At 40.5% G+C, this 25,506-nt stretch overlaps 3 protein-coding genes across 3 annotated transcripts in view; 1 reads left to right on the top strand and 2 right to left on the bottom strand.

The window, feature by feature from the left end:
• Positions 1 to 154, bottom strand: part of col28a1a (collagen, type XXVIII, alpha 1a) — a 36,849-nt gene extending 36,695 nt beyond the window's left edge. Inside the window, exon 1 of the mRNA XM_076105693.1 lies at positions 28 to 154. Coding sequence (XP_075961808.1) covers positions 28 to 154 — 127 coding nt within the window. The remainder of the gene's footprint in view (positions 1 to 27) is intronic.
• Positions 155 to 10,894: 10,740 nt separating this feature from the next.
• rpa3 (replication protein A3) lies at positions 10,895 to 12,527 on the bottom strand. Its single transcript, XM_076105716.1, has 4 exons — positions 12,218 to 12,527; positions 12,037 to 12,111; positions 11,210 to 11,321; positions 10,895 to 11,117 (listed from the first exon to the last, which is right to left on the bottom strand). The coding sequence occupies exons 1-4, from the start codon at positions 12,314 to 12,316 to the stop codon at positions 11,035 to 11,037; spliced, it is 369 nt and encodes a 122-aa protein (XP_075961831.1). The 5' UTR covers positions 12,317 to 12,527; the 3' UTR covers positions 10,895 to 11,034.
• Position 12,528: 1 nt separating this feature from the next.
• On the top strand, positions 12,529 to 22,776 carry umad1 (UBAP1-MVB12-associated (UMA) domain containing 1). The gene is made up of 4 exons (XM_076105714.1): positions 12,529 to 12,853; positions 13,207 to 13,293; positions 17,870 to 17,955; positions 21,222 to 22,776. Exons 2-4 carry the CDS (start codon positions 13,215 to 13,217, stop codon positions 21,471 to 21,473), a joined length of 417 nt encoding a protein of 138 aa, XP_075961829.1. The 5' UTR covers positions 12,529 to 12,853; positions 13,207 to 13,214; the 3' UTR covers positions 21,474 to 22,776.
• The last annotated feature ends 2,730 nt before the right edge of the window (positions 22,777 to 25,506 follow it).

The following is a 25,506-nucleotide window of genomic DNA, read 5'->3' as shown; positions in this document are numbered from 1 at the left end:
CATTTTATTGCTATTCAAAACACTTACTTTTGGCCTCATTGATGATGACCTGGTTATCATCTATCTGTCCTTTCCTCTTTCTGCTTTGACATGTGGTTGGACTTGACAGGGCCAAAGTAAGGATCAGAACCTTTGGGAGCCACCACGGAGTCATTGTTCAGTCCAGCTGCTCAGCCTGGAAAAACGTAGAGACGATTACAGCAGCATTAGTGCTATATGATGCTACTCTGAGACTTAATGGACAGCACCAGTCTTTTGCAGTATCGGCAGTGATTTCACATGGACACAAGAGGGAGACAGGACCGGCCTCAGGTGAATTCCCTCATCCTATCTGCTCCCTGTCACAGCTGAAGTCCCAGCTGCTGTTTGACATCATCACTATTACCTCTACGGCTACATCTGCTTTTACCAACCACTACTACTGCCGCACTTACCACTATGTACTACTGCTAATACTAGTGTTGGTATTATGAATGCTTCTCACACATCTACTGCCAAAACTACATCCCAGTGCTGCTTGTAATGATACTAATACCGCTGCTGCTATAGTAGCATCTAGTAGGGTTGGACAATAGGACGGTACATAATGTGAGACAATATACATTTATTTTGGAAAGCTTTTTTTATACTCTGGTAACTATTCCTTTAATAGTTCTGCTTGTGTGAGGTCAATAGGCAAAGGGAAGGACAGATTTGTGTCACTATTTTATTCTATAGGATTTTTGCGTAGTCAGAAATTCCTGTGCGGTTAGCCAGACATCTAAAATATCTCAATTGATTTCATGCAAAACATACATGATGCAATACAGGATTTTATTCATATCACCCATCCTTACTATTAACACCACTACTACAATTACTACAGATATCATTATGCTATTGTCTTCTACTTCCAGAAATGACTATTATAATTACTAATAGCCTACTAGTGCTATTATTGTTTATAACTATTGTAGTATGACTACTGCTCTGCTGCTGCCACTGAAATACTTCCACTACAGCTAATTACCATGACCTATCGCTGCTTATTCTGATGATTGTACCAGTGTGGTATTTGTATTTTGAATCATACCTGTTTATGAAATGTGCTACACAAATAAACTTTGCTGCTGTTACTGGTGCCACAACCATACTGCCATTACCATTACAACCACTACTCCATACATAATGTTCTGTAATGATAATAATAATAATAATAATGAAAGAAAGAAAAAGCACGTGTCTATATTATCATGTGGATGTCAGTTTGAATAGAGTTTCTAAACCACAACGGGAGCCGTACCTGTGTGTTAGTAGAATAGGAGCTCCGGGTTAATCCATCAGTGAGACCAACAGGCGCTGCAGTGCTGCCTTTCCAGGCGGGTTCGAGCTCTGGAGTCCAACCTGCAGCCCTTCTGATGGTCACAGCACACCGGTGACAAGTCACCCACATTACAACATCTAAGACTTCCTGTTAGTCCCCTTTACAATAAAACTATACTTGAGAAACGAAGCAAATTGTTGTCATTTTTTAAAGTGGTTTACCCCTAGAGTTGTACGTATCATATTAATGTCATGATTTCAACATGCAATTAGGAGTATATTTCGAAATGCTGTTCGTAACTTCCTGCATGCTTTTATTTTGAAGGCTAATTATTCTGGCAAACTGACGCGGCTGCAGCCACTTTTCACTAATCACAAATTCTGATGAAGTGACTGGCAATGCAACAATCGCAGCGGGAACCTTTACACATTGAAAAGCACTAGTGCAAGTACATTTTAAAATGTTACTCATTTAGAAGTAAAAGCCCTGCAGTCACAGTGCACAGAAGAATGATCAGCTAACTGTAAAGGAAAACAAGATGTACTATTATTCTATTATTGAACAATGCATATTATTCCAATTAGTATCTGTGAATCATTAATGTGTAAGAAGCATATTGTTGTAGCTTGTTAAGGCCGCGTTTTAGTCTGATATGTCTCTGGAGATTGTTCTGCATCCAGAGATCCAGGACTAGTGTCAGGCCCTTCTCTACAGCTGCCCCACAGCTCCCTCCCTCTATATTGACAAGAATCAATTTAAAATACATCTCGTTCACTGTGCCTTTATATTATCTCCCTCTCTTTTTTTTTTAATGTATCTTTTCTTTTTCTTCGATTGTGTTTTGTCTCCTTTCTTTTTATTGTTTCCTCTTTGTGTGCTGTAAAGCAATTTGGCTCCACTGTGTTGAGTGTAATGTGCTGTAGAGACAAAGTTCAGTAGAGATAGATGAAATGTTTTATCTGAAAAGCAACTAGCTGTCAAATTAATTTAGATGGGTAAAAAATACAATATTTCCAGAAAGCAACATCAAATTTAAAAAAAGTTATTACAGCGAACATGTGAGCAAACAGTTGTCTAATTACACATCCAGTAGACGAGGCCACCCTGTCTCTTACAAAATCGCATACCCATACAACAAAACTGCATTATCTATTACGTGTCGAGGGGAAACACAATTTCTCCCAGCCTATGTTTGCAGTTGTAAACACGTGATAAACGTGGTGAATTGAAACATGGTTTCTGACAACATGATATTCTAATATTCATATTTGCTCTGCTTTGGTCTCCCCCAACTCCTGAGGAAAAAAACATCTGGCTCTTTAGCTGCTAAATGCTCCACTATGTTGCAGTTGTAAGTTTATCAGAGCTGTTTCTTTTCGTGAAAACATCTGCCTTGTTAGAAAGGTTAAAAGATAAATCATCACTCACGGTTGATGAGTGATGATTTATCTTTTAACTATTTAATCCTTATGTTGTTATAGAATTATTGACTAGAGTAGCTTTAAATACTTGGCTAAGTTTCTTTCCACCACTTTTAAAATGTTTTTTTTATTTTTTTTTATTTTTAATTGCAACTTAAAAAGTGTCAGAAGTCACCTAACACAAAATGCTCTCAGCTACACACTGTAAAACTGTGAGTTCATGGTGTTGATCCATGTAAAGGTTATTGCATCTATCAACCATCTTTCAATGCGAAGAAAATCGACATAGCATGAGACTCAGTCAAAAACAATAAAAGTGTATACTAACAATTATTTATAGGGTGAGGAAGACAGAACATGGAGTCTGGGGTTGGACTGAAATATGGTTCTCTCATGATGGGGGAGAGAAAAAGGGATATTTGAGATGTTTAACCCTAATCTTTATGGAGTCGTATGCCGAGTGGCAACCTTAGAAGGTTGAGCGTCTGTGAGAGACTGTACCTGGAGGATGTCGGTATGAGAAACCTCCATTAGCTGCTCCCATAATTCATACAGACAGGCTCAGATTAGGCCTCATGCCCAATTCCTGACATAAATCATGGATATGTCTGTGACCTGCCACTGCTCTCGCTGCAAAGTTACCAATCATTCAATGAATGTTAACTGGAACCTCGGAGAAAACATTCCTCCACAGATCCTCTTCTTTCATATCATATTGATTTGCTACTGCTTAGAATAAACTGTGCTCTGAACTGAACTCATACACACTTACCCACCTGTTTGCATAACAAGTCATCAAAGGTTGGTAGGCTAAGGTGAGGTTACATTCAGGATATCTAGGCAAAACCTTCACAAGAAAATCCTGACATATTTTGATTAAGGCAAAGAACTGGATACTGGAAGTAAGCAATACATTTAAGATGATATTTTGTGTTTTCGTCAAGATTCACAGCTGCTTTCTGTTGTTGGAAACAAGGTTGATGACAAATTCCTGGTAGTGAAACCAAGACAATGAGCTAAAGATGCTGAGAGGGAGTGCAGAGTCTGGTGTATATATATATATATATATCTGCCAAGGCGTCGCCGATCTGTCATTTAAGATGGTAAAATCAGGTTGCACGATGCGCGGCTGTCTTCACGTCTGTTTGTGGATCTAAATGGACCCCCTTTTGGACAAATTTGATCCAGTGGTGTTCTTGAGAACCTGAATTAACCAGGATGGCAAAGGGAAGCTTCGAGCGTGTGCATGTGTGAAGCAGAAGTGGCGTTTAACTCTGTGTAGTTGACACTCACAGGGAGTCACCTTCTGCAGTGACTCTGTGGGTACATCCCAAGTGTCTTATTTGTCATTTCCTCGTTCCTCTCTCCTTCATCAGAAGATCATGGAACTGTAAATGTAAAAAAAAATGGATGGCTTTTAAGTTCAGCTTCCAAGGATAATCACAGCCTTATATGATGTTTGTTTTTTTATTCAAACACACCCCATTCCTAATGCCATAAAGCCAAAAAGGCCCTGAATCCACCACTGTGACAAATGTAAAATCATAGTGTCAGAGTTCTTATCTCAAATGAAATCTTCTAGATATCACACAGAAGGGTAGATTAAAAAAATAAAATGTTTTAAAACGCGTGTTAAATGTGTGTAACATTTGTGTGAGGCAGTGGATGTGGATGTGTGTGAAGAAAGCAGGTCCGGCGCCCGATGCTGCCGGCTGTATGGGAAGAGACTGCCGGTGACGCTGGCTGTGGCACACTGTCTGCAGACAGCTCTGCGTTAAGACAACACAGCCGGGCGGCAACAACACCAATACCGCTGGGAGTTTAGAAGGAGCTTCCTGCTGCAGTTCAACATATTTTGATAAGACCAACAGGCTTTTTACAGCACACGGCTGCACGGCCAGACGCTTTCTGGACACAAGCATGGCCCTGTGGAATGCAGCCAGAGTGGGAACCAAATTCGTCCCTGGCAATTTGACAATTTTGTGTCCCGTGTGAATCAGATGGGCTGTTCCATCATAAAGTGGGCCACCGCCGGTAGGTACATTCTTATTCCCATAATTTCTACTGGTGGTGACCTTGTGGCCCGGCCCACTTGGCATTTGCCAGAATTATCTGAAACTGACCATGGGAGCAACATTTCACAGCCTGATGGAGGCAATGAGATGAGCTTTTTAAATTTATTTTTTCAAAATAATAAAAATAAAATTGGAAAATGGGATTTTTTGACAACTTGTAACCATTGCGTATCATCTTCTGGTCACAGATTTAACTGTTTATGCTTATTTCTTCCTGCTGGGGGCTCCGGCAAATCATGTTGAATGTGATTCAAACATGACAAAATAGGCAAGACTTAGTTTAGACTTAGTTTTTCTTTGTATACATATCTTGCTTTTGGTTTGTCTTGCTGATGTGGTTGTGTTGTGACACACTTCTGTTTGTAGGACTATTATCTGTCCTATTTTCTATGTGAAAATGTAACTCTGCACTAAATGCATTCTCCGCTTTATGGTCTATTTGACTCTAAATGGACCATAATTTACAAAACGACCATCATGCTGTATTGAAGAAGACTTGACTATAAACTCATGTTTACAATATATATTCAATCAATTTCTCATTTCCATCACCATTTTCTCATAGACTTCTATACAACTTCCTTTTGCAACCGGAGGAGTCACCCCCTGCTGGTCAGTAGAGAAAATGCAAGTTTAAGGCACTTCCGCATTGGCTTCACTCAGCAGAAGCAACGCAACTAGCATAAATAAAAAACAACCGCTCCTAGCGGACTCCCTTACGTAACTTTTCATAACAAACAAGAAGCGTAAAGTTAGTGTTTACTTTTGGTTTCACACGGGACACACGCAGTGGTCTCCTGGGTAACAGTCCTGTCTTTGTTTGACCCATCCACTACTCGTTATTATACCACTAAACTTTCAATACTGGTCGCTCGATGTTCTCTGTCCCTTTAATCATGCGTCACTCGTTGAACAGAGTCACTTGCTCTGACTGAATGCAGAAACGCTGACATTAAACGCATCCCCGGTTTGCAGAAAGGCCTCCTAGTGACTGGGCTGATTATCAACTAGTGGAACTTTTGATGTGTTTTCTTCCCAAAAACAATGGGATTGCATGAGGCACATGCTAACTACTTTTGGATATGCAAGTTTTGTGTCTTTCATGAGATAAAATGTCTCGCCGTTTGATCAGTACACAGTTCTCAGACTTGCTAAAAGCCACTGCTCTTGAGGCACAAATTTAAACAGACTTTGGTTGATTAAAGCAGCATTGTTTAAATGTAACTTCAAAGAGTCACACAGTGCTATATATCTACTGCACCAGGCCACAAAGACAGTTTTAGAGCCTATGAGTGCTTACATGAGGAGCTTGCAGGTATGGAGTCTTCATGAACTTGCCATTTTCGGATCATTTGTTAAAGCTCCCTGTGGCACTTTGGCAGGCCTGACAGGTTCATACGGTCGGCCCAGGAGCCCCGCTCAGGGGCCCTGATAGGCATGTGATAGATATGCAGAGGTTGTCTCAGACATGTTGGCTCACATTGGACTGCATTCAGGGGGCAACTACTGAATAAAAAGAATCACGGTGTCCACCTTGGAATGCAGAATATGAACTAATAATCTCTGGAAGTATGGTAATGGGTTAAACGCAGTGAGTTTTACAAGATCCACCGCTCAGTCCAACAGTTATTGTGGTCATGTCACGGTTAACAAGCAGAACAGAATGACACCATAAACATCAAGCCCTCCAAAAAAAAAGCCTTATGTGACAAACCTTTAGGGGAGTCGACATTATCATGATGATGACTGACACTGCGGGACAAAAGCGAACAGACTCAGCCCTACACTGATATATGAGTGTGATGATGGATTGGGTACATAATAGATTTCTTAAGGTCAGCACTGTGTCCAGTCAGCGGCGACCCACCAACAGGATCAAGAGGATCATTTTATTTGACAGTGTCAGGGGTGTCAGTCTGTAAAACCTGCAATGAAACGTGCCTCATTCTGCCAAAGGAGCTCTTAACTCATTTAAAGAATTTCACTTTAGCTTAGTTTCCCACCGAGAACTAAATCCAAAGCTTGCCCAAAGTTCTGAATCAAAACAATGAATACTTGTCAGTTTTGAAAAATCATTTGCATAAAAATGGTTAATTAAAAAAAATGTTAACTAACTTCAAGCTGCGCTAATCAGTGTTTTATATATTTAACTGAGAAGCACCATGGCCTCACAGTAAAGTTCTGTAAGGTTCTGGGCCCTTCTGTGTGGAGCATGTTCTTCCTGTGTCACCGTGGGTCCAACAACATGCACGGCAGGTTAAATCGGTTCATTGGTGACTCTAATTTGCCCATAGGTGAGTCAGGGCTGTAAAGTAAACTGAAAACTGAAACTAAAAGCAGTGAAACATTTTGTAATAAACTGAAACTTAATAAAAATCATTTCCTTTAAAATAATAAAAATGAAAGTAAATTGATTTCAGTTTTGTTTTTTCTTTTTTAAAGCAACTTTACATCACAACTAAAATAAAGTAGACAGCATGAATTTCCATCAACTCCCATGATGTTGAACAACAGAAATTGAAGGGACTAGACATCCAGGAGATGCCATCGCTTCACATCGGACACTAAAGTACGAAGATTAAACATGAAACATTGTGGCCACTCCACAGTTCTCCAACTGTGTTTTGTGAAACTAAACCTAAACTTGCAAACGCACTCTGAAAACTAAGTAAAACTAAAATAAATTCGTTTTTACAAGGATATAAAAGGCAGAAAAACAGCAAATCCTCACATGCAAGAAGCAAATGTTTGGCATTTGTATATGTGATGCAAACTGAACTGACAATTGTTTTTTTGTTGATTGACTAATCACTTAATTGACTGAATGTTTCAGCACTAGAGTTTTTTATCACCATAGTTTGTACCTGGATATAATGCAGGCTCAAACACTATCAAATGAATCAGATCATGATCACACGCTTTAGGTTTCTAGAGTCAAAGTAAACCAAGAAAAATTTTTTTTTTTAAATTAACGAATGAATGTGTGTGCAGGGTTTGACAGGGATATGGCAGAAAATGAAGACGTTTCCATGACAAAGTGTGCGAGATGGAAGCGATAGTGTCCGTGGACGGAGGCAGATGGAGCAGATGCAACATTACCAGCAGTGTCTGGACTTGCTGGAACGTGGCAGCTGGCTTCCTCCAGGCTACTGCCCTCCCACCCATCAGCAGGCTGAATGATGCCCCGCCTCTTTGCTAATGATATACACATCCATACATCGGTTTGCTATAAATATATATTACACAGAGATCGTTTCCTCCTTGATCACATTTTATGTCACAATTCAAAGTGGTTGGCATTCATCATCCCGCTGAAGGATGACACTTACAATTTAAACTCCTGTCAAGGTACATTAAACCCAGGGCTCTGGAAAGAATAAACACTGATTCATTACAAGCTCCAATGAATCTGTAAGATTGTCCTGTCTGACATCTTGTGCAGGCATTACATACATTACATATTTGTTCAGTTATTGCGAAATTAGATATTGCAAAGGAAACCCCAACCATTAGTCAACAACTTTAAGAGTCAAATCAATGAATGAAAAGGTCTTTATTGTGTTCGGAACATGTTTCAGTCCTAATGAATTCACAATTACTGTGGTGGAAAAATAACTAAAAACATTTAATCAAGTATAATTCTAAAATAAATTGAGTTTTATGCTTATTTGTTTCTTTTTCAATATATTTCAGAAGCAAATATTCTACACTACATTTATCCTTCAGCTGTCATAAGTTATTTTGCACATTCATATTAACAAATCTATGATTAGTGTATAAAATATGACGCAAACAGTAGCTTGATATTACTATGCCTTTAATTTAATTTATTTTCTTCAACTTTTTGTCTTTGAATCTTCTCATAAGTCTTGTCTTACTCTCGGCAAGAACGCAAATAAGAGTATTCCTGCCAAAAAATGTATTTCATTCAAATTTTGAATGATGGACTTTTACAGTTATGGAATTTTGACAGGCAGTTTCATGATAGTGATAAAGTTAGTAACAGCCACAAATAGCAGTCTAAAGCTATTGGTTATTGGTTCCCAATCTTTTGGCTTGTGACCCTTTAATTGGACGTCTACCCACAATCCCAGTCACAAGTTGAGTCGTAATTGAGTTTTAATTGAGAAAATATTACAGAAAGATTCATTTAAAAACAACATTAGTGTAGCAGATACATGAATCATCTCATAACCTTTCACAACTATCTTCTCTAAATTTAACAGGATTCCAGGGAATCAAACTGTATCAACATACAGACAACACTGACTGGATCAGATCATATTTGGCCATTACCGATTTGATAATACATAATCAACAGTAAGAGAAACGTTTCATTGAAGAATTGTTTGACAGTTGCATAACCTACTCTGTAGTTCAAAAGGATCCGTCTAAAGTTTAAAAGAACCTTTAGGGTTATCTCAGTTTGGGCATGAGGCTAAACATTTGGAACAGAAAGCCTGCGTTGGCAGCTTTAAAGACGCGGTGATTCCAGAGTGAGTGAAGAAGTTGCGGCTCAGACCGTCTAATGACAGGAGGACAGAGAGGAGCGAAGGCTCTAATGGTTTTTATACAACGGAGTACAGAAAAAAATGGAAAAAAGACATCAGACGATGTTCTTTTTGCGATAGAGAGAAAAGTTACAAAGATGAAAGTGCCCGCTTTGCCACCCTTGTAGTTTTCATGGGAGTTGTAGTTTCTTTCTCTGCTCTATTTTTACGTTATGTTACAAATGCACTTATTTTATTTAAAAATACATCTGTAACTTAACAGAACAATCGTAATATTATAAGCAAATGTTGATGTTTTACTAAACCTAACCAAGTAGTTCTGTTGAATTTACTTTATTCAATTTACAACATAACAGCTGAATTTGAATTTTGTAAACGTCAGGGTTGGAAATGACCTTGCACGTTAGCTGAACTCTCGCAATGTCACAAGATCATGTGAGAATGGTGGGGTCACATACCACCAGAAGTCAACCTCCGGTTCTGAAAAGTGAAGCCAACACGGAAGTGTCTTACACCTGCATTCTCTCTAATGGCCAGCAGGGGGTGACTCCTCCGATTGTATCCAAGTCTATGAGAAAATGACTACTTCTCTCTTGATTTATTACCTCAGTAAACATTGTAAACATGAGTTTATGGTCTCAATCTCCAGTTTCAAGTCTTCAATACAGCATGATGTTCATTTAGTACATTATGGTCCATTTAGAGTCAAACAGACCATAAAGCAGGGGATGCTTAAGGGCGGGGCTCGGCCTCTGCAGCATCAATTCTGAACTCTTTTATTTGAAATCTGTCTCTCTCTAAAGTCCCCCAACTTAAGTAAGTAAAACACCAAATCACTTCAGTGGAACTTTTTAAGACGAATGTGCAGGTCTGTATGTGTGGACCATTCAGAACCAGCAGAGTGTGCTACAACCAAAAGGATGATGCTGTGATCCGTTTTGGTTTTTTTGGGGGGGGGGGGGCTGAGCAGCACAACTCCATTAAGGACTTTATAACAGTATGCATGTCTGAATGTAGAATTGTGATGATTGTTTTCACTTCTCTTATTTCACATGTTCTATTTACACGTGTTTGAAGAGCTGCAAAGAAACAAATGTCCTATTAGTCTTCACAAGACAAGGAATTGAACTTTTGAAAGTAACTGCATTTCACAATTTAAACTCTAACACCTAACAAATAAATGAAACTCAACTATTAACTCAACACTTCCGACAGATTTTTTTAGCTCGACAAATATAGTATTTATGACTGTAGTATTAGTATTATGACAGAGGAACAGTAGCACGAAGAGGAATCGACGTACAGAAAGAGACCAACTGTGGAAGATAGCTGCTCCATTTGTTTATCTTGTGAAAAGTCACGCTCGCTTCAGATAAACTTTAGAATGTATACGTGCACGCCGACATCACGTTAACAGATCTCATGATGGTCAGTGTGGACCGGAGGAACTATTCCAGGAAGTCTTCATTTGGCACTTTGCTTTTGTTTTAAGGGAGACTTAAATCTTTTAAATTTTGATAATTTCAAGTGTCTTGTTTAGAATTTCATGCTGAAAAAAAAAAAAAAAAAAAACTTTCCACTTCATTTGGTCTTTACAGGTTTTAATTTATTGACAGAACGTGACATTACGGACTCCTTTGTACAAATCTATTTCTACTGAAAACAAACACTGGGCACATGAACCAAACATCGGTCTCTAGAGACCTAACCCTCTCAGATGAGCCTCATCCACTTGCAGCCACTTCAAAAGGGTAGTGCTGCGGGAAGTCATGGATGACTTTCAGGGCTTCAGTGTAGAGTTCCAAGTCTGCGGGATGAGCGGACAGAACACAGTTTCAAACCTCCGCCGATGACTGCTGCTGTTATTCACCGTATGTAAAAATAATAAAGCAGACCTACCAAAAGGAATGCCCTTGTCCTCTCGCAGCAGGTTGTATGTGCTGGCCATCAGAACTCCTTTGTTGGACACCATGCCAATGACCTCCACAATACCGCTCAGCCCTTCCTCAAGCTGGGGAAACAACACAACTGATTAGAATACCATTATTGACACCATGTTGAGTGAAAATAAAGCTAGCCTTTTGGATAGAGTAATGTATTAATGGCATATTATTTTAGGATACAGTGGTGGAAGAAATATTTTGGGGGAAAAAAACAACTTTCTCTATTTGGAAAAGATAAAAAAGTAACTTGAGTAATGGTGAAGGAAAAGTACTCATTATTCGTATTAACACAAACTGATGTTGGAGATAGTTGAAGTGGAAATAATTTGAACCATTTTCTGTAAACTTTTCCATGTTATTCTCATTTTCCTCCGTTTTACACATTAGACACATACGACTGCACACAACTGAAAAGAAGTGGAGTTGAAGTACATCTGTAAGTCCAGCATCATCATCCATCGAGCTTTTGGCCTGAGCCAGCTCCATTAAAGAGTCTATTGAAAACAAGCTGGATCACGTCATTTCCTCTTTAGTTAGACGAGTTAATCTTTTAAATGAACAACCCAGCGTATCAACAGTCACTCCATCGTTGCTAACACACTATGAGGCAGAAAGGAAGGACATGGAGGACCCATGACATCACAGATGTGGCCTCTGACGTCTGGGTTAAGTTATTGGAAAATCAGTTGAAGGTTCAGAAGTTTAGGCGGAAAAGGAATCAAAGACAAATAACTTAAATTTGATGAATTGCAGTGAACGGATTCAGAAAGTGTTGTTACTCACAGGATCGTTAAGTTCAACTGTTGCGATCTTTCCTTCTCCATCCGCGACAGTGAACGTTTTTCCCGTTGGGTGAACCTGGCGCAGCAGGAGAGAAGAGCTTCATATTTAGCCGTGCCACGTTATCCATGCCAGCAACTGTTAAAATAACATTATTACTAAACCTCACTAAAGCAACACTGACCTTTTCCACGCGCCCAACGAAGCAGACCGGTCTGCTTATGTACTGCGACAGCAAAGAGCACGTTATTCTTGGCTTTGGGACATCCAGTATACCTGCCATCTTTACGGGTTTGCTGTTTGTGGCGTTACTAAACTCCGTACAAAGCAGTATCGCGCGGGAAATATTTAGTTCTACACTTTATATCACAAAGAAGCTCTCGCGGGCGGTGTTTCTACATTCACATTTAAAAGCAGCCGGGTTTGTAATTACGGCAAACGCAGGAAGAGAAATCCAACGCCTCCAACATTTATTACGACATATCCGGTGTGCTCTGACATTTCCTTCCGTAAACAACGATCAATACTTCTGCTACATGTTTCCGGTAACATGATTTGTGTAGGAACTGTAGGTAGTGTTATAGTTTATACACGAACACGGACCATATTATGGTCAGTGACGTCAGCGTCATAACATAATACGGTTACAGTACCGACGGAAGATTCATTAACTTAGGTTATAGCGTGTGGTTTGCTATAGTTAGCGGGGCCATGCTAAGCTGATACGGGCTGAAGTAAACCGAACTAACTAAAACACGAGCGAACCATGAACTGAATGTATTGCCGTCTCTGAACCCGAGGACAACAAGACACAACGACAGTAAGACCGTCACTATCACGTTTTGTTAAAGGAAACCTTTAGCGTGCAGTTAATTGAGTTGATGGAAACAGCGCACCTATGTTAATGTTTTTGAATTAATACGTTATTACTGTCCTTTGCTGTAACGTTAGTTGTCGATATATATCAGCTAAACATATACCAGGAAGTGTTAGCTGAATGTTTAATGTCGGCGTTGAGAACCTATAACTAAAGTAGTATCACAGCGACAGTTGAGCTTTGAGTGTAGCTAGCTAATCTCTTCCCAACAATCAAAATGGCTCTTCGTGTTGGTCACACAAACACTGTCGGCTCACGTATCGCGATGTCTAACCTCTAGTGTCTCCTTTGAACAGAGGGAGTCATGTTCAGCTTCCTTGGACTCCGGAAAGACTCAAAGAAGTCAACAGAGAAGGAAGCGGATGGAGGCTTTGTTATCATAGGTGAGAAACGCAATCTAATATCCTATCAAATTGACAGTTTGTTCATGGAACATTATATTTGTCTCTTAACATTTGCTATACATCTAAAGCACCACACTGGCTCAGCAGGAGTGGTGTCTTGATGTATTACTGCTCAAAGAGTGTCTCCTAATGATCTGGAAATGTATTGCCCAGGGCATTGTTAAAGTGACATCATTTTGAATGGAGTTCAGTTTGATATTCTCTTCATTGCTCCCCAGGAAGCATGTACTGTGTGACTGGTCACTTCAAAGATCTTTAATGATGCAAACGTTATTTTCAACTATGTCACTGGGAAAAGGTGAATGTAGCTCAGCTAATGTATTTTTCCAGTTGTTTTGAATCAAATGTTGCAGGTGTGATGCTTCATAGATGAGATAAACCATCATTCAGATGGTCAACTTTCATGTGGTAGTACACTACAGTTCTATTCACAGTTTTAGGAGCTCGTGGAGATGCTGAGCTTTACAGATGAAGAATACAAAAGGAAACATTAGCACAGGAAGTTTGTGGTGGTTCACTGCTGTGCTCCACATCTCATGATCGTCTCTGTTTCCTCAGCGTGTGACTTTGTTTACAATCATGTTTCTTCAGCATGAACGTCTTTCTTGACCTTGGAGACAGTAGTGTGACTGTGTGTGGCTGAGACAGACTGGTCTGGAACAAAGTTAATTTTCTCCCGAAATTTGTGTTGGCATTTTAGTGTCAGAATGTTGGGAAGATAAGTGGCTTGTGAAAAAATGGGTCCAATATTTACTTTGGTGACTATGGAGCGATAGAATATGTCATAATCTGTGCTCACGTTTACGTCTCCTGTTGGAGTTAACAGACTCTGGTCCTGCCGCTCTAGTGTCCTAACGTCTCCGTGACTCTCAGTGGGCCGTCTCCTTTCTGAAATGTCTCTGGTTTGACTTCAGAATCTTAACTCAAGGTCCCCTTACATGCATCTCATGGTCCTCATCATCAAGGTACGGAGATCTTAAGATTACATCACATGCCCACCTGTCATCAGAGGACAGGAAGTCAATGCTTGGGTCACATGACAACAACTTATCATAAGACTTTACCATTACAACCTCTGAAATAACATTTGATTGGCAGTTCGGTTATTCTGTTGTTCAGAATAGCCTTTATGGTGTAACAATGAAAGTGAATGTGTACAGAATCATTTCTATTATAATATTTAGCTTGTAGTTCCTGTTAGTTAAAACTGATTCTACATTCTCCTAACTGTTCTTACCTAAAATCACAACAGTCCACAGAAGCACGCAGTGTTATTTGCCGTTAACTAGCCGTCACTTTGACTGGAGGAGCCGACACAGATGGTCAGGAGCTGCCTGTTATTTTTGGCAGAGAACAAGTGTCAGAGCCAGGCTGTTTGTTTCACATCGATGCAACCAACTGAGGTCACGCTCCGCTTAACATTTAGTCACCTCCTCGTAGCATAGACGGCCTCACAACCAGCAGCGTCCTGGTGAATGGCTGAGGTTTCTTCAGAGTTGGAGGGAAAGTGTTCAAGTGTGCTTTTTTTCCCTTGAATGTAAAGTTTTCTTCACTTCTGTGTTATCTGGTGGATTTCAACTGAGCAGAAGAGATCCTCTCCAAAGCTGAGCTGACGGTCCCACACAGGACTCAACAACCGGTGCAGCACTAAGTTAGGCAGCCGAAGCTGTGGGAAGTCCCAGCAGGATGAGGCTGGTGGTCAGTGCTACCAGACAGAGACCAGTCTGAAGGCTTAACAACAACACAATCTGTGGTGTCAGACAAGAGTCGCTCCTATAGAGCTTGAAGGTTTACACGAATATATCTTCAAACATGATTTACGAATATTAAGAGTCAGGCGTTCTAATATGATATGGAAAGCACTTCTAATGGAAAGCACTGCTGCGAATAACTTATTTTCATTTGAAATGAATGCTGACATTTCTCAATGAATCGATTATTGGTTTGGTCTATTATATGTAAAATCATTTATTGTTTGCTCTGTAAAACATTATTTCAGTTGTTAATAGGAATGTTGTTGCTAAATTGGATTTTCTGCTGTTTTGACTTAAAGGACATGCTCAGGCTTTTTTCCAAGTCTCTCTTAAAGCAGTCGGGTGGCCACGTGATGTTCCAGGACCATTAAAGGATAGTTAGTGTGTTTGTATGACGTTCTTCTCCATCGTCTTTGGAGAAACAGACAGGAGCAAAGCATTGTACTGCTGTGGATTTATTTTAGACACCTAAAAAAAACAATTATCATACCAAGTGTACGCTATATTTAGAATGTCTTCTGACGGGGAACTGAACTGTAAATGAAACTTATCCATACTCTTATCAACAGAGTCTGGCAGCTTCTTAGAGAGCATAAATACATTTTACTTTCATTTCAGTTACCCGTCAAAAACATTCTAAATATAGCGTACACTTAACATACACAGCAGTTCATTGCTTTGCTCCTGTCTGTTTCTCCAATCTCCATCTACTGTACTAATACAATGACTATGGAGAAGTACCTCATACAACTTCAAAAAACAACAACAACTCTCCCTTTTAAAGGGACAGTGTGTAGGATTTAGTGTCATCTCGTGGTGGCTCACGTTACCACATTTTGACCTTCAAGTAAAAAAAACGTGAAAGACTCTAGAGCTAGTTTGTCCCTTCTGGGCTTTTGTAGAAACATGGTGGACTCCATGAAGAGGACAGGTATGTAGACATAAACGGCTCCTTCTAAGCTCCCAAAAACACAACGATTCTTATTTTCAGGTGATGAAACACTTAAGGAAACATAGTTATTCATATTATATTGCATTTCCTCCAATTAATTCCCCCAAATGCTTCACACTGGTCCTTTTAAGAGGAAAGTCTTGTGTTGTCTTTGTATTACAGCACATTGGATTTGAGATGAAATAATGACAATGAGGTTATTCATTTGCAGATTTTTAGATTTAATTCGTTAAAGTATTAACGTCCACATGACGTGCATTGTATATAAATTGATTTATTCATAAACCCAGGGTAAAAAATAAATAAATATTTCACTGTAATACAGTACACCAAATACAGAAGTGAACACATTGTTTTCATGTTAGAATAAAACCCCAAACATGCAGCGATAATAAGTAAACATTGCAGAGAAGTTTGTGAGAAACACGATCTCTGCTGATGTGGGATCAGATCAGATGGTTGAAGATGGCATCTATGCGCACACAAAGAGGCTCGTTGAATCCCTGAGGAAAGCACCGTCCTTCCATCTGGAAGCTGCACACGGAGCTGAGACAATGACATCAGTGTGGAGGATTTCACTCTGTGCACAAAGTCAGTTTGGCCTTTGAGAGGGAGGGAAGGATCACAGCGTTCCCTTTTTACTTTGTGCCTCCACTCACTCAGCGTTTCAGCCTCTTGAAGATCTAATTAATCGTCTCAGTGACAGCAGCTCAATGTGCAGCTAACCTCAGTTCCTAATCACAGGATAAAAGCTGCTCAGATTTGGAGGCACAGACTCCACCTCAGGGTACTTGTGTTTGCTCATTCTCAGCAGTCCTAATTTTTATTCCATTGTTGTGATCAGGAAAAGCTTTTGTACAGCAGCACAAATAACCCCCCTCATTCACCTGCTTTGTGTTTAAGAAAAAACATACTGTAAATCAATTCAGTTAGCGGTAGACCTTCAGTTAGCTATAGCAATTCAGATCCAGCCAGTGCAAACCCCCAGCCCTGGGGTCTGATACCAGAGGACTGCCCTGACTCGCCACAAGATCGGCAGACTGTCTGTTGCTACCATTCCACAGGTTGGACCCTGAGCTGGGAGTCACAGCTGTCTGGTGGAGAGCTGGGTCACCGGTTTTCACCGGCTGTGCTAGTGAGACTTGCTACAGCTGCTAACCAGGCGGTAACCTTTAACTCTGAAAAGTGAAGCCAATACTAAAGTGCCTTAAAGCTGCATTCTATGCAAGTCTATTAGAAAATTACTACTTCTCTCTTGATTTATTACCTCAGTAAACATTGTAAACATGAGTTTATGGTTTCAAGTCTTCCTCAATACAGCATGATGTTCATTTAGTAAATGATGCTCCATTTAGAGTCAAATAGACCATAAAGAGGAGCATGCTTTAGGGCGGGGCTACCTTGTGACTATGTCCACTTCTGCTAATTGAAAATGTATGTCCCACAGCTCTGTCTCCTGGTGACAAGGAGGACGAAACGACAACATGAGTCATTTTTTCTTGTTTCTGCCACTTTGGATTTAATCCAATAAACAAACTAGCAAAGTGGACACAGACCGTACAGCCCTGGGTAGTGTGACAGTAAACACACCGATGGCTAACGTAGAAGATAGCAGTGTTATATTGATCTTCTCAGAGTTTCAGTTTGGTTGAATGTTGTGTATTCTTGCCCTGCTGCTGTTAGTAAGTGCTTTCTTTTCATGTCTCTATGAATGTACATTTAGATTGTGTGGACTCGGTAGTGGAGGGGAAATGCTGCCCCCTTTTTCTTTATAATTACACATTGCACCTTTAATAGGTATTGTTAATAACTTGTTAATAACCTACTTTCTTCCACATTCCTCCTGCAGGAGAGACAGTTGAGGAGCAGAGGAGCAAGATGCAGACCATGATCATCGCACAGCCGTCGACAAACGTCATCGTGCAGCCATATAGGGTGAGCGTGTTGAGGTCTCCATGGTGGAGCTCATGAATCAGAGCTTTCATCTTCGTATACTGAGTGATTCAGCTTTAAGCCTGTAGCTGTGAGCATCACCAGCTGGCCTTGCGTGCGTGTACACGTGCACACATTCAGTCCATATGGCATCCTGCAATGATGTCACACAGTTAGTGAGTGGCTCATCCCTCTAGCTTTTAATCACATGGTACAACAGGAAGCCCTGAGAACCTCACTCCAATGCGTACACGGTCAAAACACCCACACAGATAAAACAAGTGTTCTTCACAGCTGCTGTGCGGTGTTTCCTCTATATTCATTTAGATTATGTGCACACCTTGGGTCATCGCAATACTGAACAATGTTTCTGCACGTCGACGATTATCCTCATATCGCGGCGGCCTAATGGTCACTCGTGAATCCCATTGTTGAGTTCAGGACGCTGTCTTCTGCACCTTTCTTTACACCCACTCCCTGCTATTAAATCAGCAGGATGAGTATTGCACGGCTGGGACACAGTCCGTTAGGACAGACGGTACATAATAGAATCATTCATCAGTTACTGCCGCATAACTTCATTTGAATTATATTAAAATGCTTCAAAATTCGAATTCATCTGCTCATTACAAATATGAACAACTCATGTGTAAAGCTTGCTGACTCTGAAGCGTGAACACTAACCTGATAACATGTTACCCGTTCCACAACACGCTCCACTGTACGGCCTCAGTTCTCCGTGTTCTGCCTGCCTGTTTGTTACAATCACCTTGGTAGAACGGTACATAAAGGCACCATCACATGATGGATGGAGCACTTGATTCAAAGAATCAAAGAGCTGTCATTCGACAGAAGAGTAACTGACTCCTTTGTTATTGGGTTAATCGTTAATCGTTTCAGTTATTTTTTGGAGCTAAAATGCTTTTGCTGGTTTCATGGTAAATGTGGGGAAACTTAATGTATTTTAGTTTTAGACAGTTGGTTGGACATTTGAAAATGTCACTTTGGGCATTTTTTCATTATTTATTTATATTTTTATAGACAAAATGATTAATCAGTTAATAGAGAAAATAAAGATTTAATACATTAGTGTGTAAAGTAAATAACCCCTAGTCGCTGCTCTGCAGGGCGGTTACCACAATGGGGGTAGCTCTGACTTCTAATTGGATCGTCCTGCAAAATGTCTTTACATTCACCTAGATGTGGATTTAACATAATAACATTAAACCAATGAGGGGAATGGAAGGTTTTTTTACTTACTCTCATAAAGATATGCAGGAAACTATGACAGAATGATTGCTGTTTACATAGTTACTGTGTGCTCACTGCTAACATCAGAATCATTTCCAGGTGCAGCATCTTTATTTTGTGCTTTGTTTCATAGAAACAGATCATTACAGAAACTAGATCTGGGACCCTGTCCTTCCACCCGCTCTGTGCTCCAGTCCCAAAGGAAACCTCTGGCACTTAATTGCAGAGGAATAATCATTTCCTGTAACAACATCTTCTCTGTATTTAGTCTCACATTTGCCTCTAATTACATGCCAAAGCACAAAAACAACGTCTCAAATCTCCCTCTCTGGATGTCTTTCACATTCAGGTCCGCTCTTCTCTGAAGCTACGAGAAAAGATTTAGTGGAATGAATGTGTAAGCTTCCCCCACATTAGTCCAACTCATCAAGCAACCCCCAACATTTAGAAGACTTCATGAGTTTTTTTTTTGCATATCCACCCTCACTGTTACAGCATTGTCTCTCCCTCTGAACACAAGCAGATTCAGGTTATTTTCCTCTCCTGTCATACCTTTCCCTCTGTAGCTTTGATTTTCACTGCAATATAAAAGTCATGCACCTCTATGGAAACAGCACAAGCATGACTAGAAGTAGAGAGAACTCAGATGCAAAAATAATGCAAGTTACTATGTATATTGTACTACTTCCAGCCTCTCCTCTCTGCTCTGCTCTGTGTTCAGCAGCCTGCAGTTCAGTCAAAGATTCACTGAATTGTTGTCACATGACTGTTGGTCTCAGCTGAGTCAGTCATGGCTCCCTAGTTACGCTGAGCAGCTCATCATTTTATGTTTTTTACAGAATCTGTTTACTTCAAACGGTTAATTCGGGGCGAGTTTTTAAATGACATGTAGAATAAAATGTTTCTGATGAAATATTACAATTTTAAGGTTAGTTTCTGTTTGTTTTTCGGACAGAAGCGTTCGTCACACATGATGGGTTTGAGGAGCATCGGAAAGATGGAAATCTGACTATTATGAACGTTTTGACCGCTTTGGGCTGTGATGAACGGTGTAGTATTAGCGATTGTTTAAAGAAAATATGATTTTCCACCCTGCCAGCGGGTTTCAGGGTTCAGAGGGTTAAAGTCCCTGCTGCTGTGTCTTTGAAGACATGTTGTGTAGGTCCATGTTCAGTACGCTTCTTTCAGATTCTCGCTGTATTTATGCCTTTCACAAAGGATAGTGTAGAAATGGAAGGGGGGATGCAACAAAGGCCAGAAGCTGAACCTGGGACATTGCGGTTTAATGCATGCGCTGTAACCACATCCACTACCACAGTACACCACGGTGGGGACTAAGTCTTTACTCATTGCTGCACGCTAACTCTCAGCCTCTGGTCATTTGGATGAGGGGAAGGCAGCAGAGGGTTAGCGGTCTCGATCACGGCAGCAGGGGTATGGACCACACCTTAGCGCTGACTCCTCCACACACAGTACAATGCCCACCTGCTTCAAAGTCAATAGTGGGATAAACACGATGTCACATAAAGTCTACTCATGGGAAACTGCTTCCATGTGCTTCTTTACAGCCACAATGTATCACAGAATGGGAATTTACTGTCATTTACCAACAGTCTTTCATTTCATGACGGCACTGAAGCTTTGTTGTTCAGCAAACTGCACTAATTAGGAACAGCATGTTGGAATGTGCATCTTAGTGCAGCACTGTACGCAAAATACATCTAAAACATGACTGAGGAGGGAATATCATATTCCAAAGAAAGCTTGTACAGTCATAACTGAATGGAACAAAACTACCCCGAGAGACTGCCCTGTCTTTATACCCCAAAAATACAAAACCTGTTGGACTATTGTTAAAAATCTCATTGTGTAAATATTTTGTGAAAGCACCTTAAATATCGTATACGTATTTGGTCAAAAATATTGTGATATTTGATTTTTCGAAAAAGAAGAGCCACTGAAAAGAACCGCTGAGCTCTGCACACTGACATTAACTGTGTGTCTCCGTTTCCTCACAGTCTTCCTGTCCGGCTCCGGCTCCCGCAGCGTTTCCTCTCACAGCCACAGCAGCAGGGACTTCGGCGGTGGAGGCCTCGGCTCTCTCGGATCTCCTCGGGGACGTCCCTTTCACTCTGGCCCCCCATGTCCTGGCCGTGCAGGCGGGGCTCCCCCTCATCCCCGATGTGCTGCTGTCCCGGGACATGAACTACAACCTGGTTAACTTTCAGTACGACTTCACTTTAGAAAACTCGGTGCTTCACAGCGCCTAGTCGGTTAGGGTTCTGGTATCGGCACCGGCACCGGGATTTCACGCTCTGGGGAACTTCGTCTGATTGTTGGGTATTTGAGGGGTTCCTGCCCTGCAGCACACTGAACAAGTACATGTGATTCTGTAGCATTATGAACAAGTAGAAGCTTACAAGATTAGATGAAACATAAAATAAGTGGTGGAACTGCAAAACATAACGTTTCTGTTATTAACTCTTATCCATTTTCAATGCAGTGGCATTGAACTCCAAAGACTGAACTTGGAAAGGAAGCGTCGTCATTTCACTGGCTGTACAACTGATGACGGGGAAAACATTGAAAGACCTGATGTTTGACAAAGTTTGGGTAATAATATTACCGCTCACCTTTGTTGTCTCTTTCAAATATGTTGGCTTACCTGGTAACCTTGGTTACAACCCATCTGATCATGGGCCCAGGTCCAAGGGGATCAGGTTTTAGGCCTCAGGCCTGGGTTGGATTCATGTTTGGTTTTCAAATGTTTTAGACATTTCTCTCTCTAACTGTGCCATTCTTCTGGGTTCTGCGTGTCTTTATTTGCGAGCATAGGTAGAGCGTACCCGGGTCTTGCAGACCCGGGTACGTGCCAGGTTCAGGTCTCAGTTTTACGTCCACTGACTGCTGTTTCTTGCCCCGTCACACTTTTTTTAGCGATGCCTCAATTTTGCCAGATCTCGGATATCATCTTTGAGAGTGCCGTCTGTTTATTACAGACATGGAGTGTTGCCAGGACTACAGAAACCAGGTTCTCTCAAACTGAAATGTCCTTTATGTGATGGTTATATTTGATTGCACAATAGTAACACTATTTTTACTAACTACAGCTCTTGTGTAATAATTTGATACAATGTGATTTATATACTAGACATTATATAAAGCACTACCTGTAACTAATGCTTTGACTCTTTTACAACAGTTCTTCCCTCCTAATCTCACATGTTTTCATTTAGCTCCCTGAATTTGGCCCTCCTTCTGATCCAGCAGAATCTTGTGCCAGCTTTTTATTTATTGTATTATTCATTCTGTCTGCCATGACAGCATGTACTGTACTCTGTCTATACCTAAGAGATGAAGCTGTATGATTCATTGTTACATTCAAACATTGAGGAGTGTTTAAATGATGCTGAAGAGTGTTGTGGTTCTCCTTTGTGTCATACTCTCCTCTCTGTGGCTCTGAGTTTCTAACAGAAAAAACAATGTTTGCATTCACATACAAAGTACAGTCTGTCCTCCTTTGCTCTTTTTTAAAACCTTATGTTACCGTCAATAAAAGTCAATATTACCTTCTCTGTTATTTCACATTTAATGTCTTCCCCTTCCTGGTAGGCTTTTATTGTGAAAAACCGGCTGAGTGGAAGCGATTGAAAATGATTGTAAGAAACTATAATGTATGTTAAAACTCAGAGCAGCAGAGTGATGAGTCTAGTTAATTCTTTTTCAGCCAGGCTGTGTAATCGACGGCCTGCTTTTGTTCTTATTTGAGTCTCAGCCGTTACCCGAATATCATTTTTAATCTAGGAAGGTCACGTACTTGCATAAACCAGGTAAACTTTCTTGTGTTTTCTTGCAGGTAAACACGGTAAACAGAGGGGTTGTTGACTAGATTGATGTGTGCATCCTGATTTGAATCCTGTTCTCGACAGATAACTTGATGTTGGCTCGATTCACCTCTTCACCAGGCTTCTTTTGAGTTACTGTAAATATGAGCTCTTGAAGTGAACGAAGAGAAGAGGAAATTAATTTACATAGTCACGATTTTACCCAGTTTTGTCTTTTGTGACTCTCTGCATATGAGAGAAACGTTTTATAATCGATTATATCACATTCAATATGTATCATTTAATTGTATCTTAATAAAAAAGGATGTGTGTATATATATATAAATGTGTGTATATATGATAAATAAAATGTACCCAGTAATACAAGGTTGATGTATTTTTTTTTGGACCTCATACAACTTAGTGTTATTGTAACGAACATGTATTGTACAGGTATGGTTTTGAGTCACATGACTTGGACTCAAGTCAGACTCGTCATGAATCGGATGACATAGATGTGTACCTCTGGCCTACGCCAGACATACAGTGGGGGAAAAAAGTATTTAGTCAGCCACCAATTGTGCAAGTTCTCCCACTTAAAAAGATGAGAGGCCTGTAATTTTCATCATAGGTACACTTCAACTATGAGAGACAAAATGAGAAAAAAAAAAATCCAGAAAATCACTGTCTGATTTTTAAAGAATTTATTTGCAAATTATGGTGGAAAATAAGTATTTGGTCAATAACAAAAGTTCATCTCAATACTTTGTTATATACCCTTTGTTGGCAATGAGAGAGGTCAAACGTTTTCTGTAAGTCTTCACAAGCTTTTCACACACTGTTGCTGGTATTTTGACCCATTCCTCCATGCAGATCTCCTCTAGAGCAGTGATGTTTTGGGGCTGTCGCTGGGCAACACGGACTTTCAACTCCCTCCACAGATTTTCTATGGGGTTGAGATCTGGAGACTGGCTAGGCCACTCCAGGACCTTGAAATGCTTCTTAAAAAGTTCTATTTTGGTTTCATCTGACCATATGACATTCTCCCAATCCTCTTCTGGATCATCCAAATGCTCTCTAGCAAACTTCAGACGGGCCTGGACATGTACTGGCTTAAGCAGGGGGACACGTGTGGCACTGCAGGATTTGAGTCCCTGGCGGCGTAGTGTGTTACTGATGGTAGCCTTTGTTACTTTGGTCCCAGCTCTCTGCAGGTCATTCACTAGGTCCCCCCGTGTGGTTCTGGGATTTTTGTTCAGCGTTCTTGTGATAATTTTGACCCCACGGGGTGAGATCTTGCGTGGAGCCCCAGATCGAGGGAGACTATCAGTGGTCTTGTATGTCTTCCATTTTCTAATAATTGCTCCCACAGTTGATTTCTTCACACCAAGCGGTCTACAATTTTGTTTCTGGTGTCCTTTGACAGCTCTTTGGTCTTGGCCATAGTGGAGTTTGGAGTGTGACTGTTTGAGGTTGTGGACAGGTGTCTTTTATACTGATAACGAGTTCAAACAGGTGCCATTAATACAGGTAACGAGTGGAGGACAGAGGAGCCTCTTAAAGAAGAAGTTACAGGTCTGTGAGAGCCAGAAATCTTGCTTGTTTGTAGCTGACCAAATACTTATTTTACCGAGGAATTTACCAATTAATTCATTAAAAATCCTACAATGTGATTTCCTGGATTCTTTCCCCCCATTCTGTCTCTCATAGTTGAAGTGTACCTATGATGAAAATTACAGGCATCTCTCATCTTTTTAAGTGGGAGAACTTGCACAATTGGTGGCTGACTAAATACTTTTTTGCCCCACTGTACATAGTACTGGGGCGGATCTGTGACAACAATTGTCTGCAAAACCCTTCTCCCGGCTCTGATGTCCAATCAAACTTCCATCTGTGGTGCCTGGCGTGCAGTCCCATTTGTCAGAAGGTGCACGTCGTGTCACAAACCATCTCTGTGGCCTTGCGTGAGCTCTGCCCAAGCTTTTCAGTAGAAGTAGAAATTAGGCTTAAGGGTGACCTGTGGCTGTGTTTAAAAACGTCAGCATGCAAAACATTTACAGGGATAACATACTATGGCGCACTGGAACCGTTTATTTTTTAACATTTCTTTTAAAAGTAATAAATGAATTTACTATATTTGTAAATTTCCTTAAAAAGCAATTTGGGGATTAGTGTCTTGCCCAAGGACACATCGACATGGACCGGAGAACCTGGGGATTGCACCGCCGATCCTCTGATTGAAGGATGACCCCCTCTGAACCAGCTACCTTGATTTGAGACTTGACTTGGGTCTGCTTGTTCTTGATACAGGATTAGATTTGGGACTTACCTGTCTTGATCAAATAAGATAACCCTTTATTAGTCCCACAGTGTTGCAGGATTACAGCAGCAAAGTGCAACAAGAGATAAAGTCAGTAAAACTCTGAGACTTTTTAGCCGTAATTTGAGACTTGATGGTCTTAATGTGAGACTTTTTGGC

This window comes from Anarhichas minor, unplaced genomic scaffold (assembly GCF_050575085.1).
Source record: "Anarhichas minor isolate MPS153535 unplaced genomic scaffold, ASM5057508v1 ptg000033l, whole genome shotgun sequence".
Taxonomy (NCBI): domain Eukaryota; kingdom Metazoa; phylum Chordata; class Actinopteri; order Perciformes; family Anarhichadidae; genus Anarhichas; species Anarhichas minor.
This window is presented reverse-complemented; position numbering and strand designations above follow the sequence as displayed.

Coding starts and splice junctions, on each gene's coding strand:
- rpa3 (XM_076105716.1), bottom strand. CDS start 12,316: ATGGCAGGTATACTGGATGTCCCAAAGCCAAGAATAACGTGCTCTTTG. Junction 12,112..12,217: donor TCGTTGGGCGCGTGGAAAAG/GTCAGTGTTGCT, acceptor CTGCTGCGCCAG/GTTCACCCAACGGGAAAAAC. Junction 11,322..12,036: donor CAGTTGAACTTAACGATCCT/GTGAGTAACAAC, acceptor TTGTTTCCCCAG/CTTGAGGAAGGGCTGAGCGG.
- umad1 (XM_076105714.1), top strand. CDS start 13,215: ATGTTCAGCTTCCTTGGACTCCGGAAAGACTCAAAGAAGTCAACAGAG. Junction 13,294..17,869: donor TGGAGGCTTTGTTATCATAG/GTGAGAAACGCA, acceptor TTCCTCCTGCAG/GAGAGACAGTTGAGGAGCAG. Junction 17,956..21,221: donor TCATCGTGCAGCCATATAGG/GTGAGCGTGTTG, acceptor GTTTCCTCACAG/TCTTCCTGTCCGGCTCCGGC.